Below are 15,335 nucleotides of genomic sequence, written 5' to 3' on the forward strand. Positions count from 1 at the left end.
GGACCTTTCCCCCTCTCGGCTCCTCTGTCTTCCCAATATGGGCCTCTCCCCCCAGGCTCATCCCAAGGTGGCGTCCTCCCCCCCAAGCCTCTCACTCTGTTCCAAACAGGAAGAAAGAAGGAGCAAGGGGCTGACTCCTAGCAGGGACTTCTGCCTTTTCTTCCCAGGCCAGGACTGTGTCTCAGGCCCCCTAGCAAAAGGGATCTATGATGGGGGAGAGGAGGAAGTATTTTCAGCAGGTCCATTGTTTTCTTGAACAAAATGAGAATTCTGTTAGTAAGGAAGAAGAGGGGATAGACATGGGCCTCCCCTGGGGCATGGGGGGAGAAGGGGTGAAGGCAGAGCCTGCTAAGGTGGTTCTGCCGCCAGGCCTCAGCCCACGCAAAGGCCCTGCGGTGGGCCACGCAGACTGTGGAGGACAGGAACCATGACAAAGTTGGTGGTGGGTGGGCAGGGAACGGGGGGCTGTGGGGCTGGAGAGGAACACTGGCTAGATGTTCTAATGGCTTTTTTCTCCAAACTTTTTCTGAAAACTCTCTCTGTGTGTATGGGGAAGGGGTAGTGGGCAGTGGGGGGCAGTGTTTATGCCGTGGCTAGATTTGCACACTAGCAGCAACTGGCACTTTTTGAGCCCTTACAAAGCAGCAGGCACGGGGCTGAGCCTGCACATGTGATCCTCACAGCAGGGCTTTGAGGTGGTTTTATTACTCCCATTTTACAGATGAGGGAACTGAGGTTCAGAGAGGCTAAGTGAGCTGCCCCAGGCTTCCTAGCTAGGAGGTGATGGAGCTGGGCCCCCAACCCAAATCTGTCTCTGAACCTCCATCATCTGGTCCCTCCCAGGGACACCTCTGAGGGAGGCTGCATGGAAGTGGGCAGGGTGAAGGCTGGGAGGACAGTGAGGAGGAGGTGGTGGAGGCCTGCTCTTTCATCCTGGTGGAGGCAGGGAGGCCCTGTTCTGGGAGGGCCCCTGGCAGAGAGTGGTGGACAAGAGTCTGAAGGTGCAAGGGGGTTTGGGTGAGACATTCCGGGCACCAGGTCCGGGCTGACCCTCGTGGCCCCCCAGGCATTCAGAGGCAGAGCGTGTTCTGTGCTGAGCGGCAGGCAGGGCCCGTGGACGAGAGGCACTGTGACGCCCTGAGCCGGCCCGATGACCGTCAGAGGAGGTGCAGCGAGGAGCCCTGCCCGGCCCGGTGAGCCCCCACCCTGACCACTGCCCCCATCAAGTTCCCGACCCCAGGTGTCCTGGTCCTGCTTCCCGCCCCCATCAGGACAGCCCCAGAGGTCCCAGGGAACTGCAAAGAAAGACGGGCTCCTGGCTTCTCTTCCCAAAGCTGAAGGTTGTCCCCCCACCACCCCACTCTGTGCCTGGGAGCCCCTGGCAGCACACACCAGCCTGAGACACGCCTGGTCACTCCTCTTTGGGTCTGTAGACACAGGCCTCAAGTCTTGCCCAGGGTTCCTGGGGTGAGGGTGGCAGGGTTTAAACCCAGGCCTCCTTGGCGATGGGGGGCTATGCCACATTGCTGGGCACCCACCTGGGCTCGGAGCTCTGGGGGATTGTCCATTGGCTCAGAGCTGACCCTGCCTTGGCCCCGCGTGTCTGGGAGCCCAGCTCAGGAGCCTGCTGAGCCCCACACTGATGTCACCAGTTAACAGTGTACTCCACTCCCCCCTACTCCGCCAGGTGGTGGGCAGGTGAGTGGCAGCTGTGCTCGAGCTCCTGTGGGCCCAGGGGCCTCTCCCGCCGGACGGTGCTGTGCATCCGCAGCGTGGGGCTGGACGAGCAGAGCGCCCTGGAGCCAGCTGCCTGTGAACACCTCGCCCGGCCGCCCACCGAAAGCCCTTGCAACCGCGATGTGCCCTGCCCTGCCACCTGGGCTGTGGGGAACTGGTCTCTGGTGAGTGTCGGCGTGGGGCGGGGGGCAGGAGAACAGGACGAGCCCTCCACCAGCTCCTCCATCAGTCTGGGGCTGCAGGGAGGCAGAAGCAGACTTTGTGGAGCCTTTATTGCCTGGCACCCTGGGAGGGAGGGGGGTTGGATTTTGAGATCTGGCTCCAGGATACCCCTGGCAAGTCATGGCCACAAGCTGTGATCCTGAGCTGGGCAGGGTCACCCCGCCATGTCCCAGCTTGCCCTGGCAGCCCCAGGGCCAGAGTCCCTCACCCTGGCCTCCCTCTGCAGTGCTCGGTGACATGCGGGGCAGGCACTCAGCACCGGATTGTCCTCTGCACCAACGACACTGCCCTCCCCTGCGACGAGGCCCAGCGACCAGCGACTGAGGCCCCCTGCCCTCTGCCGCCCTGCCTGCAGTTCTTGGACATGCTGGGCCCAGAAGGCTCAGGCAGCGGCTCCCCCAGCAACCACCTCTTCAGTGAGGTCAACTTCACCCCCCGGCACACGGCCCCACACCCTTCACCCACCTCCTCAGCCGAGCTGACGAGCCTGGGCAATGCTATCACGGAGGACGACCTGGCGCTGGGCCCACCAGGGCCCGTGTTCATTGACGACTTCTACTATGACTACAATTTCATTAACTTCCATGAGGACCTGTCCTATGAGCCCCTCCAGGAGCCGGAGCCAGGCACAGTGGACGTGGGGATTTGGGCTCCCCCAGGCAGTCCTGCTGAGACCCCCACGGGCACCCCCAGGCCTGCCACAGGGCCACCTGGGGCTGAGGAGGAGAGGGTCCTGGGAGATTGGTCCCCTGCCCCCAGCCAGGCTGCCCACTCCCCAGCCCCAGCCTCAGAGCAGGCCCCTGGGAACCCCTTGATCAACTTCTTGTCTGAGGAAAATACCCCCACTGAGATCCCAGACCTTGGGCTCCCCAGCTTGCCTTGGTCCCCTGCTTCTGTGGGTGGCTTGGAGACACCCGCTGCCCCCAGGAGCCAGGAGGAGCCCCTGGGAGGGGAGGAGAGCCAGGCTGAGCCCCCACCATGGTGGGAGAGGACCAATGAGGTTTCTGAGGATGATGAGGAGGCCTTAGACCGCAGAGCACCCCACTTGCCCCAGAGACCCAGCCCCATGCTGCCTCCCTTGTCCTCCATCAGCCCCACCCACCCCTCTCCTAGCCCTGGTGTGGTGGAGCCGTGGCTGGGAGGTGCCATGGCCTGGGACCCAGCTCTGCAGGGGGGCCTGGGGCCTGTGGGAAGTGAGCCATGGCCCACTGTGGGGCCAGGGACTCCCAGCTTTTCAGCCTCAGGACCGGCCCTGCGGGGTCTGCAGATTTCAGCAGTGCCTGGGACCTTCCCCCCACCCTTTCTGGCTGGCCTAGTGCACACACCTTGGGTGACTACCCTGAGCCCAGGACCCTCGAGCTGGCCTGAGCCCCCCATCCCTGAGGTGCCCCTGAGTTCTGTGCTGCTGCCCTCGCCAGCTCAGGAGAGTCCCGCCAGCAGCAGCAGAGCCCCCGAGGCCCAGCTTCCGGACTCCAGCCCGGCTGAGGAGGGGCCCCCCGTGGACCTGCCGGCTGCCAGGAAGCCCAGCTGGGAAGTGGGAAACTGGAGCCAGGCAAGTGGCACAGCAGTCAGGGTGGACTGGGAATTTGAGCAGCTCATCAGTGACTCAGTTTTCTCGTCCGAGAATGTGCGAAGCAGGACACAAGCCCTGTCCGCCCTGCCTCCCAGGAGGGCAGGGATTCCTGGGATCAGGGAAATGACACCGCGGTGGGTGGAAGCCACATGAGGTGGGAGGAGAGCATTGCCCTGCCCAGTGGAGTTCTAAAAATGATCAAGTCTAGATGGCCCAGTCGTCCTGCCCACATGTTTGCCCAGTCAGGCCTCAGTTTCCCTTCTGAGCAGTGGGGTTGGGGCCAGGTACCCATCTGTCTCTGTCCCTATGGAATCCCCAGAGGCCCATTCCTGAGCAGCACAGGAGGCTGGGGGAAGGCAGTGACAGGAGCCAGTGATGGGAGGCCAGGAGATGTGAATCCCAACCCGAAGGGTCAGCTTGACAAGCCCGTTCCCTCGGTCTGGAGGCCTGAGGAGCCCCTCTCCTCACACTCTGGCTGGCATGTCCCTGACAGCTCTGTCTGTGGGGATGGGCTCCTCACATGGCCCCTGGGTGCAGCCTTGCTCAGCAGGGCCTGCAGGTTCAGGCTGCCCAGGGAGCTCCCCGGATCCTTGGAGCTGCCCGACCCCGACAGGGATCCCCGAGGCTCAGCTTGGCTCAGCCCTTTCCACCTTGTTCTCCCCTTAGTGCTTCTCCCCTCCTTTGTCAGGGGCCTGCGGAGGGGTCTGGGCTGCATGGACAGAAGCTGGCCTGCACCCCGCCCCAGGCCCCCACACTGTCGCTGTAGGATAGTGCAGATCCCTAATTTCGGGGTCAGAGGGGACAAGCTGAGGCCCAGAGGCAGGTTCTGCCCAGGGCTATCCAGTCATTTGCTGCTGGGGTTAGAACCCAGTGATTCTGGGAAGCAATGAGCCATGCCAGGACTGCTGGGTAGGGTGCCCGCAGGCTGCCCACACCCCACCCTGTCCCCTGGGAGCAGGGGCGCTTTGTTGCTAGGAGTATTTGACTTTTCATCCCCACAGTCTCTCTGGGAGGTGGGTAGAGGAGCCCATTTTGCAGAGAAGGAAACTGAGGTCCCAAAGAGGGGCCCTGGCTTGGCCCAGGTCTGTGGGCGACGAGATGGGGTGGGGATCTGCTGGCCCTCACAGGCCTCTGCCTGTCCCCCCAACCCTAGTGCTCCACCACCTGTGGTCTGGGTGCCGCCTGGAGGCCCGTGCACTGCAGCTCTGGCCGTGAGGAAGACTGTCCCCCCGCTGGCCGACCCCAGCCCGCCCGCCGCTGCCACCTGCGGCCCTGTGCCACCTGGCACACTGGCAACTGGAGCAAGGTGTGGGGCACGACTGGGTCGGTGGGGGTGGGGGGGGACTGGGGCACACTGGCTGGCGGGAGTGAGGCAACGTAGGTGGCCCCAGGGTGCACAGGGTGGGACCCCCATGGCCCCGTGTTCCCAGAGCAGCCGCAGCCACCCGTGAGGGCAGAGGAGGGCTCTGTGCTGAGCCCTTTTGTGCTTTATTCTTTGAGCCTCTTAACCTTCATTTCTTTAGTTTGACCTGTCCCTGCTCCCTTCCTCTACTGGCTGGATCCTTTTATCTGGATTTCATATTTACCGACTTCCCTCTGTCCCTCTCCCCGTCTGTCCCATCTGGTGGCAGCCTCTGGCAACACCACCCTGCTGTCCAGGGCTGGCCAACCTGGCCTCTCAGTGGGGCTCTTCAGGGACGTGGTCTGGGCTGGGGCGCTTGGGGGGGGTGGCCCGATGGCATGCACATGGCGGGGTGCCCACACGTGTCCCTGGGTCCCCAGTGCTCCCGCAGCTGTGGCGGGGGCTCCTCGGTGCGGGACGTGCAGTGCGTGGACATGCGGGACCTGCGGCTGCTGCGGCCCTTCCACTGCCAGCCTGGGCCTGCCAAGCCACCCGCCCGCCGGCCCTGCGGGGCTCAGCCCTGCCTCAGCTGGTACATCTCCTCCTGGAGGGAGGTAAGGTCTGGGGGCCCGGGAGGGAGGTGGGGGCACCCACAGACCCCGGCCGTGCCCTGGCCACTCCTGACCCCTCCCCGGCCCTCCCAGTGCTCCGAGGCCTGCGGTGGTGGCGAACAGCAGCGTCTGGTGACCTGCCCGGAGCCAGGCCTCTGCGAGGAGGCGCTGAGACCCAACGCCACACAGCCCTGCAACACCCACCCCTGCACACAGTGGGTGGTGGGGCCCTGGGGCCAGGTGAGTGGGGGCTGGGGGCACGTGCTCAGCGGGCACCTAAGAGGTCATCTGCCCCTTTAACCTTGAATTCTTGGTGTGTGCCGTGTGCCAGGCTCTCTGGGGCTGCTGCAGACGCAGTGGTGAACAGACGGGGCTGGGAGCAAAGGGAAGCCCACTAGGCCCAGGGTTGGCAGGAAGGCTTCCTGGAGGAGGCGGCAGCTGCCCCAGAGATGCCTGATCCCCACTGGGTGGCTTACCTCGGCATGGACACTCACCCTTTGCCTCACTGCCCTCAGTGCTCAGCCCCCTGCGGCGGTGGCGTCCAGCGGCGCCTGGTCAAGTGCGTCAACACCCAGACAGGACTGCCTGAGGAAGACAACGACCTGTGCAGCCACGAGGCCTGGCCCGAGAGCTCCCAGGCGTGCGGCACCCAGGACTGTGAGCTCACTGAGCCTCCGCGTGAGTGCTCCCACCCCCGGCTCCCTGTTGTGGTGGGGGTGGGGGATATGGTGGGAGAGAGGGGGAAGCATCAAATCTTCATCCCCAAAGTGCTGGCTGGTTCTGTCTGGTCTGGGCTCAGGCGCCACGTGACCACAGGTAACTGTGAGGCCTCACGGTGCCACCATGCTGGGAATCAGAGCCAAGGTGGTCCCAGCCACACGGGTACCTGGAGGCAGCTTTTTCCAGCCTCGGGAAGGTTGGAGGGAGCTGGGGAGGCTGAGCAGCTTCCACCCATCAGGTGCCGTATGACCTTGAGCAAGCTCTTTGCCCTCTGGGCCTCAGTTACCCACCCCCCCGCCCCCCACAGTGAGGCCAGGGATGTCCCCAAAGCTGTGTGAAGGCCAAGCCTGGGGAAACCCCTACCCCTAGCTCTGGCCTGCTCATTTCCTGCCCAGAAAGGGACTGCCCAGAGTGAGCAGTGGAGCCGCTGGAAGGGGCCTTCCTCCCAGGGTCCTGGCAGTTCCCACTGGCCGGCGGCTTCCTGGCCAGCTGGGTTGTCCTGGAGGAAGAGCCTGAGCCAGAGGTGGCTCTGAACACACACACATGCTTCCTTCCTGCAGCCCAAGCCGCCCCCAGCAGTGCTGAGCACGGGAAACAGTGTGGCCCCGAAGTCACACCTGGGCTCCCCTCACCAGCTGTGTGGCCTTGGGCTCCACTGCCCTCTTTGGGCCTCGGCTTCCTCATGCACAGAAGGGCTGTCACCCCCATACTTGGGGCCATGGTGGAGAGAGCATAAACGAGGCCTGGGGTGAAGGGCCCAGCACTGCAAGAACACCCAGAAAGGCTGGCCCCTTCCCCTTCCCCACTGTCACCCCCCAGCAGGAGGCTGGGCAGAGGAGACAGGGTGCCCAGCAGTGCGGGCCAAGGGAACCCAGACGCTGGGCCTAGTGTTCCTGAGGAGCAGTGGCTCCGGTGGCTTCTCAGCCATCTGCCCCTGCCCAAGGGCAGAGTATGTGCCTTCAGGCTGGCATTCAGGGCTGCCAGGAGCTGCCCCGATTTGCCTTTTCCCCTTGGCCCTGTCTACCAGCGGCTGGCTCCTTGGCAGCCCTCATCCAGACCCACAGTGCCCATGGCTGCAGAAGGAGGGATGCACTTCTTGTCTCAAATCCCCTTGCCTCAAGGCCCAGTGGAAATTCCACCCCCACCCCCAGCCCACATGCCCTCAGCATTCACTCAACAAGCATCTCTGGGAACAGCCTCGAGCCAGGTGCTGGCCCCACCACACCTGCCCGGCAGGCTCTGAGAGTGGGCCACAGTTCCTCTGCCCTCCCCTGGGCTCAGGCCCAGCAGGGAGTTGGGCATTTATGGCTCCAGGCAGCAAGGGCCAGATGCAGGGAGAGTGGGACTGAGGCCGGAGGGATCTAGAATCAAGGACGGGCCTGCACAGGAGGCCACCCAGGGGGCGGGGTGGGCTGGAGGGAGGGGACTGTGGTGTGGGTACTGAGGTGGCTGGACGCTACGCCAGCCCAGGTGAGGAGTTCTCTGAAGGGGCAGCTGGGGAGAGGCTTTGGATGCTGAGACCCTGGGATTTCCGGATGTTTTCATTGTTTGTGGGACTGTGTGGCGGGGCATTTGGGAAGCCTGGAAACCCCAGGGTTGCGGTCACCACGGTGCAGCAGCTGACACAGCACCACCACATCCGTTCTCCCTGTTGAGGTGGGGTTTATTTATAGAGAGGGGAACCGAGAGGTTAAGAGGCTTGCCCCAGGTCACACAGCAGGACTGGGATTAGGACCTAGCGGGTGGAGCTGCTGGCCTGAAGCCGGGAGGAGGAGCTCTCAGAAGGAAGCTGCCACCTGAGACCTGCCTGTGGCTTTGTGCCCTCTGCCTGGCTCAAGGGGTGTCCTGGGCCCAGGTCTGCCGGTTTCCCTCCTGTTCCTCCTCCCCTGAGATGTCTGTGCTGGAGTAAGCCAGCTCCGGTGGCAGCTGGGGGCTGTCAGCAGCAGCAACGCAGCAGCAGCAGCAGCAGGGAGCACGGCCAGGATGGCTGGAAGTGAGCCACTTCCCAAAATAGTGCCGATAACCAACCAGAGGGCAAGAGGGCCTGGCCAAGCCTCAACGCCAACAAACCCAGCCTGCAGCCTCCCTTCCTCCCCAGGGGCCTGGGCTCAGTCCCAGGTTCTGTGGCCCAAATCAGGGCTGGTGCTCTCTGGGTGTCAGTGCCCAGGTGAGAAGTGGGGGGCTGGCCTGGCCAATGGGACGTTGTCCTGGCCTGGGACCTGGAAGCTGGGGCTGAGTCAGGCCTGTCAAGCAGGGGGGTGGTCGGGAAGTCTGGGGGGACTGGTGCACTTGGCAGAGGGGAGGTGGTGTGGCAGGGAGGGGTCAGCAGCCCCTGCAAGCTGCAGAGAGGCACCTGGGACCTGAGTTGTGTCAGGGGGCCTCTGAGGGTGAGCAGGGTTGGAGAGGGGGAGGGGGCCCACCGCCCCTGGGCAGGCACTTTGGCTTCCTGTGGGCACCTGGGTGGTCAGGGGTGGAGCCTCGGGAACTTTCCTCCGGGGCCATTCTCAAGAGTCCTAGGCCAAGGACAGGTGGGACAGCGAAAGCAACGGCTGGAGACTTGCAACTCTGGGTCAGAATCTTTGGGGCCCCCGCCCTGGGGTGGCTGCTGCAATCTGCTTACAGCCGAGGGTGGGGGCTGCGGGTGGGGTCAGCCGAGGTAAAAGCCCAGGGAACTGGCCGATCCTGACCCGCCCCGCGCCGCCCGCCCCCAGGCTGCGAGCGGGATCGCCTGTCCTTCGGGTTCTGCGAGACGCTGCGCCTGCTAGGACGCTGCCAGCTGCCCACCGTCCGCACGCAATGCTGCCGCTCCTGCCCCCCGCCCGGCCGCGGCGCCCCCTCTCGCGGCCACCAGCGGGTCTCCCGCCGCTGACGCGCGCCCCGGCTCGCGGCCGGCCCACGACCCACAGGCAGACCGACAGACGCACAGACCTCAGCGCCCCACGACAGGCTGCGGCGGAGACCCGCCCCTCGCGCCCTAATGGTGCTAAAGCCCCAGTCTCCCCTGCCCAGCGCGCAGGCTGGGACACCCTACCCCCACACCTAGAAAAGGTATTTTTTTATTCTAAGTTTAACTAACATTTGTTGTTGTTGTTATTATTATTATTATACATAAAGGAATATCCACCTTTCCAAAGCACCGCCTGACTGCATCTTGGATTTGGGGAATTTCAAGTCAAACTCCTCCCCTCACTCCTCCATCCACTGCCTGAAGTTCCACCATTCAAGCCCCAGCAGATGTCTGTGCTCCTCTGGGTGCAGATTAGCAGGGGAGACGGGAACAGACTAACCCACCCAGAGAGAGTGGGAGTCTGAAGGGAAAGCTGGTTTCCGAGAGGAGGTGGTATCTGCAGAGACTCAAAAGATCGGGTAATGCGGGGGGTGGGTGGGATGTTTTTCTAAGCAAGGGGTACAGCCTTGCAAAGGCCAGAGGGTGGTGGCCCCTGCTCACAACTCCTTCCACACCCCTTCCTTCATGCCTCCTCTTGCTCAGGAATCCAGCCTTTCCCCCGACTCCCCTCCGAGGTCCTCAGAGATGGGTGTTTCACAGGGATGAGCCATGCACTCTCCCAAGCAGCAAGGCCTGTCTCATCATATGCAGGGACTGCGCCCCTGGGGTGATGGTGATGGGGTCTGGGGCCCCTGGCCCACTTCACTGAGCCTAATTCATCTGTACCAAGGGGGTAGAGGGGAGCATCATCTGGGCCTTTTACCCCTGTCCACAGGGGGTGATGGGGGTGGAGGAAGGGACAGTCCTCCTGTCCCCACTAATCTCCCCCAGTCTCCATGCTCAGGGATGGGGTGAAGCTGTGGCTATGACTCAAGGTGGCCCCTTCCCCACCATCAACCCCAAGTGCCAGGCTCTGCTACACTGACTCTCAGGCACTGTGGCCCAGCAGCTCTCTCCATTGCAAAGCCTAGCACCCTGGAACCAGGCCATGGTGGATGGGCCAGGGAGCAGATGGTGCTGTCCTGGGCCCTGGCCAGGGTTGGGGGCAAGGAGGTTGGGGCAGGAGCTGGACACTGTCCTCCTCCAAGGCCAGCTCCTGCTTGCTTATGTCTGTCCCCTATCTCTGGTCATGAGCCTTGGATTCAGGGTTCCCCTCTTACAAGTGGGTGAAAACCGACGCACACTTTCAGGGTACAACAATCACATTCTGTTCTATGACGCACATACCCCAGAATCAACCAAGATGGTGGCCCTGGAGCTGTGCTTGCGGCAGCCTGAGGGCACTCACCCCAGGCCACGTGGCTGCCTGCTGAGGGCTGCCTGTGCGTGCTGAGGGGCAGGCGGAGTCACTGACAATCACTCCCTGAGGTCTGAGTCCCAGAAACACTATCAGAAAAGCTGAACTGGTCAGCCATTGGCGCCTGTCCCAGGACTGGCCCCTAAGGGAAGGGAAGGGAAGGGAATGGGGGTGGGGGGGTGGGGGAGCAGAGGCCGCTGCCACCACTAGTAGTGGGAGTTCCGGTGTGCCAGCAGATCGCACCGTCACACTTCATCTCGTCATCAGGATGCCCCATTTTCAGATGAGATGCCTGAGGCTCCAGGAGGGAAGTGGCTGCCCAGGGTATATGCCCTGGTGATGCCCTAGGCCTTGTGCCCCCATCTCCTGCCTCGGAGCTCTGGGCACCCTCAGCAGCTGACCCCTCTGAGCAGGCCCCACAAAAGGCATGGCATGGAGAGGCAGCCTGTTTGTCAAGAGGTCACTCAGGAAAGCAACTGACTGGGGACTTGCGTGATTCCAAGCACCATCACACTCATCCGAGGGCGGGGGAGCGGCAGGCTTGTTTCCTGTCTGTGTTTGCAGCAGCCCCGCTGGCCCAAGGAGGCCCCGGGGATCCACACTCTGAGTAATGGCTTCCCAGGGCTACACCAAAACTGCCTGCAGCAGAGACTCCTAAGTAAAAAATGGAAGCTGGGGCTCAGTTTACATGCTCTGGCTCCTGAACCCACACCTTCAGCAGGGACTGGAGTGGTGGCAGGGCCGAGGTCCCAGTCCGAGCCCTGCCACTGCTGTTGCACTGTGTGACCTCAGAAAGCCCCCAGCCTTGATTCTGCATCCCTGGAGGAGACAGAGGCTCATCAGGCCCTGGCCTGCCCTGTCTGTCTGGGAAGCCTCTCTGAAGACTTGTTCCCTCCTCCTCCTTGTGGAAAGACATTTGGTCTTAATCATTCTCGTGTTTTTTTCCGATTATGGGGGGCGTGGTGTCCCCAGTGGCAGCTGGGCCTGAGCTGTCAGTCCAGCAGGAGGCAAACAGCCCCATGACTCAGGCAGGGCACATCACAGCTGGCTGTAGGAGGGGTGCCCACAACCCCCAAGCTGGGGGTGGGGGGGCACTCCGGACACAGGGGAACTCCTGGTTCTGGCTTGGGTCTGAGGCTCGGGTACTGGGCAGCTTCCACCTCGTGTCCCCAGCCTAAGCCCACAGCTTGGCTGTGGCTCTGAGGGCCTCCCAGGGCCACCGCTGCTGACAAAGGCATCCTATCCCACCGGCCCCAGAGCAAACCAAGGGCGGAGGCAGCCACAGACACCGGAGCACCATCCTGCTCTCCAAGCTCTTGGGGCTGAGCCTCGTCCCGGTAAGTGACCATAAGTGCATTTCAAGCCAGAATGTGATGCAAATTAGTTTATTTCTTCTTTTAGTATTACAATTCCAGAATGCAACTTGAAGATCAGCATAAAGACTGCTGTGATATAAAAGGAGAGTCACTTGGCAGCACTCCCTCGACTTCTCCAGTTGCCCTGGCAGTGGTGGGAATGCTCTGGGGCACGCACGATGTTGGCGGGCACCCTCCTACCTGCAGGCCCCCCAGGCAGGCCCAGCTGCCCAGAGGCTCCGTCACGTGCAGGGAGACAACACTGTACAAAGTGTGGGGCTGGGATTTGTGCAATAATAAATTTAGTTAAAAAAGAAAGAAACTGACTGGGAATATTTACCTAGAATACTTCCTTATATTGATATAATGTAGTTGAAACCAGAATCACTTCCAGCAATCAACTGTCTTGGCTGCTACCATACAGCTGTCAGCATTTCTACAAGTAGCACCAAGGCTACCTGGGGTAAGAAGTGATCCATGCATAAGTGAAAGTCAGTGGTGGTCAAGGCTGGAGGTAACAGGTGCACAAAAGAGGTTCAGGTTTACATAACTACACACCAGGGAGGCATGCACATTAACAAAGACTTGTTATACAAAATAAACATACATAATCTAGAAAAACCTTGATAACATAGCTTATGAAAATATAAACTGTCATGAAAATATAAAAAAGTATTAATGATGTTCAATCCATAAAAAACAAAAATCCACTAACTGAAAAGCTGTGTGTGAGGGAGGCTCCCCTCGGCCCCGGCATGTGTGTCTGGGCATGCAGCTGCAGGCTGCCCCTCGGCCCACCCTGCCAGCCTGCAGGGGCCACAGGTGAAGTCACGCGAGGCAGCCCATCAGAGGGGCCCTTGCCATGGAAGCGGGTGGAGGTTCAGGAGCTCTCAGGGGTCCTGGAGGGTATGGAGGCACAACAGGAGGGGAAGTGTTGGCTCAACATAGTGGGGACAGACTGTCAACTCCAGAGGAGTCAGTTCCATCCCCTGTTCCCAAACGACCCAGGTTGAGCATTCCCTCCCTCACCCGCTGCACACCCAGCACCTGATTCCAGGGAGGAGACCTCCACCAAAGTGTCCCCAGGCCACTCCCCTCTGCTCCCTGGCACCACTGATGGTAACAGCCCTGGAAATCCTAACACACTGCTGCCCCTTGGAGAATGGCAGAACCATGGCTTCCAGCCACACATGCAGGCCCCAGCTCAGATGCTTTTAAGATGCATCTTTTCAGGGCAAGCTGGACCACCTTGAGGCAGCATTTTAAGCCCAGGACAGGGTAGCTTGGACTGGCATGACCTAGGGGGAAATCAACTTGGAAACTAGAAAAGGAGGGAAGCTGGAGTGGATCCACAGGGCCCAGACCCCATTCTTACTGTACTTCCTCCACGGCAGCACTCCCCAGGTCCACGGCCTTCACTTCACAACATGGGGATGGGGTGGAGTGGGGCATCTCCACGCTTGATCCCGCAGCCCTGATGAAGTCCTGGCGGTCTGGGGCCAGCAGTGCAGCTGCTACATCCACCTCTGGGAGGAACCCAACTAGCACAGGGAGTTCTTTAAGAAGTCAGACCTTCAACAGCCACTCCCAAAGACAAAAACAATGATAAAACCCATTTTTTATACCTGAAAAGAGAACAAAGGCTTTTGGCTAAATACAGAGCTTAGCTTCCTCGATACAGTGATAAATCAAATCAACCAACTTAACTACAGACAGGAAAGTTGAGCTCAGCCCAATATATTCAAATACCAACTTAGCTATCGGGCTGCTAGAAGGCTGGCAGTGAAAAGTAAGAGAAAAACCATACTTATAAATAAGCACTTCTTGAAGTTACATTGCTTCAATTCTTAGTCTGAGTGTGTTTAACAGATACCAACTAAGGATTATTTCTGTTTTATTTTCCCAGGTAGTGTAAGGAATTCTACTTAAAACCGTTTCTCTTGTGTTTGAATAATACTGTGCCAGAACACGTTCTCTCAGGACATATACACATCAGGGATGATCCACAAAGGGATTAAGCAAAATAAGCCTTCTTGCTCGAAGGATCCCTCCAGGGCTTCAAAAGGCCGAGCTCCAGGAGCGCCTGGAAACAACCTGGTTGGCCTGATGTGCGGGAGGCATTAGCCTCACAAGCGAACGTGAGGACAGCTGCCGAGAACAAGGATGCTGCTGGGTGGCAGCAGGCAAGGGAGAGCTCACCGAAGCCTGGGTGCCAGGCGCTCGTAGCCCACCTCCCCATCCCCACCCAGCCCGGGGAGGAGACCCCGCAGCACTGGCTTTCCCGAGGAAGCCCCAGTTTCTGGTTGCCCCACAGCGTCCGCTCAGCAGCTGCACCCTCAGGGAAGCTTCCTCCGTCCCCTCACCCCAGGCCAACCCAGGGACGGGCCTGCTCTGCAGCGTGTTGATCCACAGTTTACTGAAGAACAGCAGCCCATCCACACTTGGAGAAGGACTTCTACAAGCCAACCCCCAGACAGAAAGAAGGGCTTTCTTCAAAACCCCCTGGAGATGCGGCCAGCCCGAGGGCAAGCTGGGGGCAGAACAGCCTGATGATCTATAAACACAGGCTGGCAGTGAAAAGGGAGGGTGGTGTTTGGAGAGCTGGGCCCTCTCAAAGCAGGCTGGGAGTCACTGGCTGAAAGGCTGTACATAAAAGGGCAAAGTCTATTCCAGAAATGGGGTGAGGGTAGCAGGCTGAACCCACCAGCAGATTTGTGGGCTTTATACACAAGCCATTTCTGAACATGGGATGTGCTTGCCTTTCTAAGGAAGTCCCTTTTTTTTCCCACTCACCTTGTGCCACCAGAAGCAGACACACTCTGGCCTAGGGGCATCCTGTGCAGGGCCACTGTTTTAAAAAGGTGTACAGGAGAAAGAAGAGGGGGGAGATGTCCAGCAAAGAAGTTTGAAAATACCAAGACAACTGATGGATGCTGTAAACGGGCTCTTGAAAATAGCCAAATGATAAGCAGGTTGATTCACCAATCAGTCAGAAAGCATGACAGTAATACATATAACCAAAATGCCACGGCATGAAAATGGCTGTAAACAGATTTGGTCCCCCATTCCGAGTGGAAATGAGAAAGTACAGTGTGGCTTTGGACATCTGCCCAGCAGATTCCCAGAGACCATGCAGGTAAATTCTGGCTTTTGACCAGGCAGAGACATCTCTGCAGTCCACCCTTTTGGCACACTTTGGTTGTGAAGACAAGAGCAGTGTCACAGTGGGTCCACTCAGGTGTCCTCTTCCTCGTCGCTGACCAGCTCACCCTTGTCAGGGCTGGTGTCTCGTTCACGCAGGAAGTCCTCGCGGATGGCCTCCAGCTCCGTCAGCTCCAGCCGGACCTTCTCCAAGTGGTAGGTACGCCGGTTCCGGATCTGGCGCAGGGGGAATGGGTTCAAGTCCCCAAAGGAGATACTGATGAGCTTCCTGGCAGGATGCAGGACAGAGATGGGGTATCAGTGGGCTCAGGCAAGCATTCACACACAGCCCTCACCTCAGCACAGCCCAGAGCCCTGTGGGGTGCAGAG

The 15,335-nt window shown here is 60.3% G+C and overlaps 2 protein-coding genes across 5 annotated transcripts in view; one reads left to right on the forward strand and one right to left on the reverse strand.

The window, feature by feature from the left end:
- Window positions 1-9,536, forward strand: part of ADAMTS7 (ADAM metallopeptidase with thrombospondin type 1 motif 7) — a 47,059-nt gene extending 37,523 nt beyond the window's left edge. For 2 of the 3 annotated variants that reach the window (XM_037833267.1, XM_037833268.1), the window contains exons 17-24: window positions 1,067-1,193; window positions 1,688-1,901; window positions 2,186-3,511; window positions 4,686-4,838; window positions 5,315-5,488; window positions 5,579-5,725; window positions 6,001-6,163; window positions 8,917-9,324. In XM_037833267.1, coding sequence (XP_037689195.1) covers window positions 1,067-1,193; window positions 1,688-1,901; window positions 2,186-3,511; window positions 4,686-4,838; window positions 5,315-5,488; window positions 5,579-5,725; window positions 6,001-6,163; window positions 8,917-9,074 — 2,462 coding nt within the window. In that variant the 3' untranslated portion in view covers window positions 9,075-9,324. The other variant, XR_005216394.1, reaches the window with a different exon arrangement.
- A 2,293-nt stretch (window positions 9,537-11,829) lies between these two features.
- The window catches only part of TBC1D2B (TBC1 domain family member 2B), an 87,518-nt gene continuing 84,012 nt past the window's right edge, over window positions 11,830-15,335 (reverse strand). The window contains exons 13-14 of one of the 2 annotated variants that reach the window (XM_037833270.1): window positions 15,074-15,234; window positions 11,830-11,894 (exon numbers count right to left, since the gene is read on the reverse strand). In XM_037833270.1, coding sequence (XP_037689198.1) covers window positions 11,830-11,894; window positions 15,074-15,234 — 226 coding nt within the window. Of the gene's footprint in view, window positions 11,895-14,733; window positions 15,235-15,335 lie in introns of those variants that run through there. The other variant, XM_037833269.1, reaches the window with a different exon arrangement.

Source organism: Choloepus didactylus, chromosome 4 (genome assembly GCF_015220235.1).
Source record: "Choloepus didactylus isolate mChoDid1 chromosome 4, mChoDid1.pri, whole genome shotgun sequence".
NCBI lineage: Eukaryota > Metazoa > Chordata > Mammalia > Pilosa > Megalonychidae > Choloepus > Choloepus didactylus.